Source organism: Trachypithecus francoisi, unplaced genomic scaffold (assembly GCF_009764315.1).
Source record: "Trachypithecus francoisi isolate TF-2019V2 unplaced genomic scaffold, Tfra_2.0 Contig01579, whole genome shotgun sequence".
NCBI lineage: Eukaryota > Metazoa > Chordata > Mammalia > Primates > Cercopithecidae > Trachypithecus > Trachypithecus francoisi.
This window is the reverse complement of record NW_022681442.1, coordinates 29220146-29228908: the sequence shown is the minus strand read 5'-3', so window position 1 is coordinate 29228908 and position 8763 is coordinate 29220146. Positions and strand designations below refer to the sequence as shown.

General features: G+C 60.6%; 1 protein-coding gene across 8 annotated transcripts; it reads left to right on the top strand.

The window, feature by feature from the left end:
* The first annotated feature begins 327 nt into the window (after positions 1 to 327).
* NFKB2 (nuclear factor kappa B subunit 2) lies at positions 328 to 8694 on the top strand. 8 transcript variants are annotated; one of them, XM_033184543.1, is made up of 23 exons: positions 328 to 818; positions 2086 to 2178; positions 2452 to 2533; positions 2650 to 2690; positions 2930 to 3028; positions 3105 to 3256; positions 3512 to 3618; positions 3712 to 3870; positions 4168 to 4272; positions 4402 to 4487; positions 4569 to 4707; positions 4917 to 5042; positions 5473 to 5682; positions 5762 to 5903; positions 6266 to 6380; positions 6464 to 6677; positions 6840 to 7009; positions 7128 to 7230; positions 7360 to 7511; positions 7629 to 7698; positions 7913 to 8085; positions 8218 to 8329; positions 8425 to 8694. In XM_033184543.1, the coding sequence occupies exons 2-23, from the start codon at positions 2158 to 2160 to the stop codon at positions 8544 to 8546; spliced, it is 2700 nt and encodes an 899-aa protein (XP_033040434.1). In that variant the 5' UTR covers positions 328 to 818; positions 2086 to 2157; the 3' UTR covers positions 8547 to 8694. The 8 variants fall into 8 exon arrangements, with proteins under 8 accessions (XP_033040434.1, XP_033040409.1, XP_033040426.1 ...); XM_033184518.1 differs by having other exon boundaries at positions 333 to 818; positions 8422 to 8694; XM_033184535.1 differs by having other exon boundaries at positions 796 to 992; positions 8422 to 8694.
* Positions 8695 to 8763: the final 69 nt, after the last annotated feature.

Below are 8763 nucleotides of genomic sequence, written 5' to 3'. Positions count from 1 at the left end.
TTCCAGTCTGAGACTTAAAAAAAAGAGGCGATTTCCCACATCGGTGGAAATTTGAGCTGTTTAAACTCTGGATGCCTTTTTCAGTTCTAATATTCCAGATCTCCGTGGTGGATAAACACTTAATTTCCCTTTTCCTGCGCAGAGCTCCTGAGTCCTGGCCCGCTGGGAACCTGTCACTTCTATAAAAGTCCGAGGTCCGGACTGTTTCTCCCGGAACCCTGAGGATGACGAGACGGAGCGAGAGAGGGGCCCGGGCCGAATGGAGTCTCCTCGCAGCCCCATGAAGGCCGCCAGAGGGCGCCCAGGACCGACCGCAAAAGCAATTTCCTTCCTCTTCCGCTAACTTCCCGGCAGCGCGCAGCTCAGGGTGGGGGCCCCGAGGGCTGGGGCCGTCGGCTACCCCCTGGGGTTCCCCCGCTTCGGAGAAAGTCAAGCGTTAGGCGCAGCCAAAGCCGAGCTGCAGCGGAAGCTCCCGGCCCAGGGTGGCGCTGGGTCAGCAGGTACCTTCTCGGCGGTCCCCTAGCCGGCCGAACTCGCGCCTGGTGGCCTGTCGCCCCGCTCCCTGCCCTGAGTGAGCCTGTCCCCTCTCAGGGGCGCGCCCGAGTCGCTCCGGGTTGGCTGCGCCAGTCCAGAGTTAAACTTTCAGCCAATGAAAAAGGGCGCGAGGCGTGACGCACGGAAACGTCATGGGAATTCCCCCCTCCGGGGGGCCGAGAAGGGGCTTTCCCGGCCCCGAGCCCTGCTGGCCGGCGAGGTGTCGCGACCGGTCCCAGGTGGGTCGGGCGCGGAGAGAAGCCGCAACCAGAGCGGCCGCCACGGTGAGTGGCTGGATTCAGACCCCTGGGTGGCCGGGACAAGAGAAGAGCGGGAGGAGGGCCTTTAGCGGACAGCGCCCGGGGCTGGAGAGCAGCAGCTGCACACATCCGGAAAGGGCGCGCAGGCAACGACACTCGGATCCACGTCGACATCCTTGTACAAAGACACACGGACCCGTACGTACACCTGTACCTGTACTGGCGCACACACGGCAGCGTCCGTGCAGTCGCACTCGCACACATGCACACGGAGACGTGCCCACCGGTGCACTGGTGCCTGCACCCACACCCTTCACGCACAAACTCAAGATACGCTCACCCGTGTCTGTACATCAAGACAGGCGCTGACACACACCCACACTGAGAAGCTCGGGACTCACCTGTCTACACACATGCTCGCTTGCACACTCATGTTGACGCCATGGACTCACAACATGCACCCAAGCACTAGAGCCGAAACACACTTGTGGAGCTGTGATGGAGACACACGCTTGTATTGGGTGGAGAGCGTGCAGAGGTCTCCCTGTCGCCTGCGTGCCCAGAGCCGGTGCGGTGTGGCACCAGCTGCTGTTGCGAGGTTTGGGAGAGAGAGAAAAGAGGAGCCGGAGGAGGAGACACTTTTCCCGCGGCCCCAGAATCGTGTTCTCGGGGCAGAACCCCGGGGCCTCCCACGGGAAAGAGCCCCCGCCTACAGGCTGTTCGAAGGGGAGGCCGTCAGACAGCAGGAATGTCCCCCCAAAAGCCCCCGGGGTTTATCAGCCGTGGCCTCCCTCCTGGCAGAAATTCCCAAGGTTGCTCCAGACCGGGGGAGGGGAGCAGGAGGCGGACTTGGCCCCAGACTGCCAACCTCCCCACGGCCATGAAGGACTCTCCTGTTCCCTGCCCTGGAGGGAAGAGGGGGCTTAACCCCCACCGCGGCTCCCCTGATTCTCTTCCTCTACCCGCTGAAAAGCAGCGGGAACCCGCAGACTGGCGAGGGCCTCCCGCCCCTCCCGTCGTGAGGGCGGGGCCAGTGGCGTCATTTCCAGGCCCGCCCCCTCCGGCCCCGCCTCCCCTTGGTATTTTCGGGACTTTCCTAAGCTGCTCTAACTTTCCTGCCCCTTCCCCGGCCAAGCCCAACTCCGGATCTCGCTCTCCACCGGATCTCACCCGCCACACCCGGACGGGCGGCTGGAGGAGGTCGGACCCTCCCCCAAATCTGGGCCCCCATCTCCCGCCCACCCCCATTTAGATCTGACCCCCTCCCCCACGCCACTCCTCCCAACTTTAGGCGGGCGCCTAAAATTCTGGGAAGCAGAACCTGGCCGGAGCCACTAGACAGAGCCGGGCCTAGCCCAGAGACATGGAGAGTTGCTACAACCCAGTGAGTCATGCTGCCTGCCCCTGACCCGGCCGGCCGGCCACCCCCCGTGTCTGTCCACCTGTCTGCCCGAGCCCCCTCTGCTGCCTTACACCTGCATGCTCGCAGATGCTCTCAGCCTACCAGTCTGTCCATCTGTCTACAACTCTGCCTCCAAAAGGAGCTTTCTCTTGGGCCTGAGGAGGAGGGGGAGTGACCACTGAGGACTTGGAGATGGGAGGTGGGGCAGTGGGGGGCGCTGAGTTGGATGCCACCCCCAGTCTGTCTCCAAACCAGGGTCTGGATGGCATTATTGAATATGATGATTTCAAATTGAACTCCTCCATTATGGAACCCAAGGAGCCAGCCCCAGAGACAGGTCAGTAAGTTCACTAACCTCCTCTAGTCCTAAAGGTAGGGGGAGGGAGAGCATGTGGCTTCTGCCTGGGGGAAGGGCTGGGAGAGCATGGCTCAGCAAGGTCTCCCTGTCCCCAGCTGATGGCCCCTACCTGGTGATCGTGGAACAGCCTAAGCAGGTGAGTAAGCAAAAGGGAGGGTGTGGAATGGCTTCAGCTTTGGGGACAAATGGGGTAGTGGTAGCTGGCAGGCCATGGAGGAGCCATTGCCCAAGGAGGCCACAAGGGATTGGATGGTCACTGCTGCTGATCAGAGTGCTGTAGTTGTGGTTCAGAACAGATACTACCAGGCACTGTGGTCACTGCTGGCCGGGGTGGTCTTCCCTGATCACAATACTACTCTGCCCTTGGACCTTCAGAGAGGCTTCCGATTTCGATATGGCTGTGAAGGCCCCTCCCACGGAGGACTGCCCGGTGCCTCCAGTGAGAAGGGCCGAAAGACCTATCCCACTGTCAAGGTGAGCCAGGATGGTGCTGGAGGGTTGGCTAAGTGGACAGCACACCCAAGGCCCTGACAGTCCCTGCCTCTCCTAGATTTGTAACTACGAGGGACCAGCCAAGATCGAGGTAGACCTGGTAACACACAGTGATCCACCTCGTGCTCATGCCCACAGTCTGGTGGGCAAGCAATGCTCGGAGCTGGGGATCTGCGCCGTTTCTGTGGGGCCCAAGGACATGACTGCCCAGTAGGTGCCCTCTACCCCTGGCCCCCACTGGTATGCCCCTCACTCTCTGCCAGTCCTAAGCCCCAGCCCACCTCCATGAGCTTAGCATCTGACCAAGGGGAGAGAGGTAGGTTAGCCTCAAACCCAAGGGCCCAAGTAGAAACTCCAATAGCTTCCTTAAGGAAGTAGGCCTGAGCTGAGCCCTGACAATTGGAAAGGCACCTCAGGAAGAAAGAACTGCACAGCCAAAGGCCTCCGATTCTCCCATCTCCTCAGATTTAACAACCTGGGTGTCCTGCACGTGACTAAGAAGAACATGATGGGAACTATGATACAAAAACTTCAGAGGCAGCGGCTCCGCTCTAGGCCCCAGGGCCTTACGGGTATGGGTGCGATGAGGGGAGGGTCATGGGAGGTGCTCATGGAAGGAGCAGGGAGGGAGAAGCTCAGGGGTCACACATGTACCCACTGCCCAGAGGCCGAGCAGCGGGAGCTGGAGCAGGAGGCCAAAGAACTGAAGAAGGTGATGGATCTGAGTATAGTGCGGCTGCGCTTCTCTGCCTTCCTTAGAGCTAGTGATGGCTCCTTCTCCCTGCCCCTGAAGCCAGTCATCTCCCAGCCCATCCATGACAGCAGTGAGTATCCTGACTGCCTGGGGTGCCAGGCCTGGTGGCAGAGGTGGCACGAGGGGTGACCTTAAGCTGTGGAATCAAACAGGCCCGGGTTTCAGAACCTGGCCCTGTCACATAGATGCTGAGTGATCCTGAGCAAGTCATTTCCTCCTCCTGAAGCTTCTGTCTTTAGTAAATGCGAATATTGGGTGGTTCCTGCAGCTCCAGGGGTTGCTAAGAAAAGGAATACAGAGCACCCAGCTCCTTAAATGTGGCCATGGCTATTGCTTCATCTCAGCTAATCCATATCCCACCCCATAGAGTCTCCAGGGGCATCAAACCTGAAGATTTCTCGAATGGACAAGACAGCAGGCTCTGTGCGGGGTGGTGATGAAGTTTATCTGCTTTGTGACAAGGTGCAGAAAGGTGAGACTGGAGCCCAGACTGGGCGCCAAGGACATCGAGTATAAGACTGGGGCCAGAGAAGCTCTAGGGTAAAATTTAGCCCCGGAGATTCCACCGGGAGCTGCGGCCAAGCTTCCGTTTTCCTTGTAGATGACATTGAGGTTCGGTTCTATGAGGATGATGAGAATGGATGGCAGGCCTTTGGGGACTTCTCTCCCACAGATGTGCATAAACAGGTACCCAGGGCTAGGGCCCGGGCTGGGGGCTAAATTAGGCTAAGGACTCACTGACACCCTGTGTCTCCCTGCACCTCCCAGTATGCCATTGTGTTCCGGACACCCCCCTATCACAAGATGAAGATTGAGCGGCCCGTAACAGTGTTCCTGCAACTGAAACGCAAGCGAGGAGGGGACGTGTCTGATTCCAAACAGTTCACCTATTACCCTCTGGTGGAAGGTGGAGCTGGGCTGAGGACCCAGGGGGATGGTGGGGGGCCAGGCTGGGCTAGAAGGTCCCAAGAGCTAGATGTGGTCATGCATGAGCCAAGTCAGGAGTGTGGAGGGTCCAAGGAGGTGCTTCCTAGGAGCCAGCCTGAGGGCTCTTCTGGGAAGGGCCTCTGAGGCATGACAATAATTGGGCTCAATCTCATTTTCCTCTGCCCCCAGACAAGGAAGAGGTGCAGCGGAAGCGGAGGAAGGCCTTGCCCACCTTCTCCCAGCCCTTCGGGGGTGGCTCCCACATGGGTGGAGGCTCTGGAGGTGCAGCTGGGGGCTATGGAGGAGCTGGAGGAGGTGAGGGGGTGCTGATGGAGGGAGGGGTCAAGGCAAGAGAAGCTGTGGAGGAAAAAAACCAGGGAGAGGCCGGGCGTGGTGGCTCACGCCTGTAATCCCAGCACTTTGGGAGGCCAGGCAGGCGGATTACCTGAGATCAGGAGTTCGAGACCAGCCTGGCCAACAGGGTGAAACCTCGTCTGTACTAAAAATACAAAAATTAGCTGGGCATGGTGGCAGGTGCCTATAATCCCAGCTACTCGGGAAGCTGAGGCTGGAGAATCGCTTGAACCCGGGAGACAGAGGTTGCAGTGAGCCGAGATCGCACCACTGCACTCCAGGCTGGGCAATAAGAGCAAAACTCCAACTCAAAAAAAAAAAAAAACAAAAATAAAAAACTGGGAGAGTCCTGGCTGGTGCCCGCTTCCCACAGCCCTGCCTGTACCCACAGGTGGCAGCCTCGGTTTCTTCCCCTCCTCCCTGGTCTACAGCCCCTACCAGTCCGGCGCGGGCCCCATGGGCTGCTACCCGGGAGGCGGGGGCGGGGCGCAGATGGCCGCCTCGGTGCCGGGCAGGGACTCCGGGGAGGAAGCCGCGGAGCCGAGCGCCCCCTCCAGGACCCCCCAGTGCGAGCCGCAGGCCCCGGAGATGCTACAGCGAGGTATGGCCTCCGGGGCACGGACGGTCGGGGCGCTGGGACTGAGGACCCAGCCCTGACCCACGCCCTCTGCCGCCCCCAGCCCGAGAGTACAACGCGCGACTGTTCTGCCTGGCGCAGCGCAGCGCCCGGGCCCTACTCGATTACGGCGTCACCGCGGACGCGCGCGCGCTGCTGGCGGGACAGCGCCACCTGCTGACGGCGCAGGACGAGAACGGAGACACGTAGGCAACAGAGGGCCTGGCGGACGCGGCGTGGGGTGGGGGCAGAAAAGGGACCGGCACAGAGTCGGGCCCTGCAGTTTTCGGACACGCCAGGCTTCAAGTCCAGCCTCGCTGTTCACCAGCTCTGTTCAAGATGCTTGGTCTCTCCAAACTTCAGTTTTGTCGACCGTGCAAGGGGTACAGTTATAAGCACTTACCTACCTCAAAAGGTGCTGGGAAACGTTAAGTGCAGACACAGAGATGCCCTGGGCCACGTGCTGGGTTCCATGGGCCCCAGCGAGGGAGTCTATGAAGGCGGTGGGGCTTTGAGAGCGAAGGATGCTCTGAGTGACTGGGCCAGACTCTTGCTCCCCAACCCCCAGACCGCTGCACTTGGCCATCATCCATGGGCAGACCGGTGTCATTGAGCAGATAGCCTATGTCATCCACCACGCCCAGCACCTTGGCGTCGTCAACCTCACCAACCACCTGCACCAGGTGCGGGGGCGCCTACTGGGGAGGTGGGAGGGGTTGGAAGGCAGGTGGGTCTCGGGCCTGGCTCACCCTGCTTTCATCCCCAGACGCCCCTGCACCTGGCGGTGATCACCAGGCAGACGAGTGTGGTGAGCTTTCTGCTGCGGGTGGGTGCAGACCCAACTCTGCTGGATCGGCATGGAGACTCTGCCATGCATCTGGCGCTGCGGGCAGGCACTGGTGCCCCTGAGCTGCTGCGTGCACTGCTTCAGAGTGGAGCTCCTGCTGTGCCCCAGCTGTTGCATATGCCTGACTTTGAGGGTGAGCTCCCCATCTCACCTGACTAGGGGGCAGGTGGGGACCAGGGAGGGTATCTGGCCAGTGCCCAGAATGGACTATGAGGTGTCAAGGTTGAATGGTCAGGGCTGGCCCAGGAGCCGCCTTAAGGGCCACAGCTGCAGATTGAGTATCCTGCATCCTTAGGACTGTATCCAGTACACCTGGCGGTCCGAGCCCGAAGCCCTGAGTGCCTGGATCTGCTGGTGGACAGTGGGGCTGAAGTGGAGGCCACAGAACGGCAGGGGGGGCGAACAGCCTTGCATCTAGCCACCGAGATGGAGGAGCTGGGGTTGGTCACCCATCTGGTCACCAAGGTGGGACTGAGGATTGTGGAAGGAGTGGGACCAAGGGTGGTGGAGGGGCCAAAGACGGTGAAGCAGGGGCTGGCTAGGGGAACCATGCTGTGGTGTCAACCCTTGCTCGCACCCCCAGCTCCGGGCCAACGTGAATGCTCGCACCTTTGCGGGAAACACACCCCTGCACCTGGCAGCTGGACTGGGGTATCCGACCCTCACCCGCCTCCTTCTGAAGGCTGGTCAGTCTCACCCTCAGGGGCACTTGAACAGGGTGAGGGGAAGGGAAAGAGGTGCCTCCTGGTCCTCCCACTTTGCAGTCCTTAATGTGGACCCCACCAAACCTCCCCATGACGGCCTCCCTCTCCCAGGTGCTGACATCCATGCTGAAAACGAGGAGCCCCTGTGCCCGCTGCCTTCACCCCCTACCTCTGATAGCGACTCGGACACTGAAGGGCCTGAGAAGGACACCCGAAGCAGCTTCCGGGGCCACACGCCTCTTGACCTCACTTGCAGCACCAAGGTGAGGCCAGCCTGGAACTAGAAGTGCTCTGAGTGACGGGGTCCAGAGTATCTGGACTTAAAGACACGGGCTTAAGGATGGGGTGGGAGGTAGTCAGAGCGGCGGCTGTCTCCCCAGGTGAAGACCTTGCTGATAAATGCGGCTCAGAATACCATGGAGCCACCCCTGACCCCGCCCAGCCCTGCAGGTGAGGAGCATCAAGCATCCCCAGCCCAGCTCCTCACACAGGTCTCTTCTCCTTCAGGACCCTCTGAAGGAGGCCTCCCTTTCTCTACCCTCAGCCCCGTCCATCACCCCTCGTGGTCCTGTCTGTCGCTTACCTTGGGAGAAAGGCAGTGTTCAGGTGTCCATGTCCCCACCCACCTCTGGAGGTAAATGACATGTCTATGTGTCCCCCTCAGGGCCGGGACTGTCACTTGGTGACACAGCTCTGCAGAACCTGGAGCAGCTGCTAGACGGGCCAGAAGCCCAGGGCAGCTGGGCAGAGCTGGCAGAGCGTCTGGGGCTGCGCAGCCTGGTGGACACATACCGACAGACGGCCTCGCCCAGCGGCAGCCTCCTGCGCAGCTACGAGGTGGGTTGGCCTTCGCCCTGCCCCCTTCCCATCCTCCTTTCCCGATCTGAGTCCAGGTGCCTCCCTGGCCCCAGGGCTTCCGAGCATACACCCTAACCATGACTCAGACCTCATCCCTCTGTTTTTTTTTAGCTGGCTGGCGGGGACATGGCAGGTCTGCTGGAGGCCCTGTCTGATATGGGCCTAGAGGAGGGAGTGAGGCTGCTGAGGGGTCCAGAGACCCGAGACAAGCTGCCCAGCACAGGTAAAGGGGCCTCCCTGGAAGGGGGATCTGGGCTTGGAGGGTGGGAGGCCTGAGTCCTTGACTCTCCCATTCCTGTCCCCATTTACCCCCAGCAGAGGTGAAGGAAGACAGTGCATACGGGAGCCAGTCAGTGGAGCAGGAGGCAGAGAAGCTGGGCCCACCCCCTGAGCCACCAGGAGGGCTCTGCCACGGGCACCCCCAGCCTCAGGTGCACTGACTTGCTGCCCGCCCCCACCCCCCTTCCTGGACCCCCTGTACAGTGTCCTCACCTATTTCAAATCTTATTTAACACCCCACACCCACCCCTCAGTTGGGACAAATAAAGGATTCTCATGGGAAGGGGAGGACCCCTCCTTCCTAACTTATGGCAGCCCCTGATGTGACTCTTGTCCCTGGAACCAGCTACCCATCCTGCCCACAAGCCAGGCATGGTG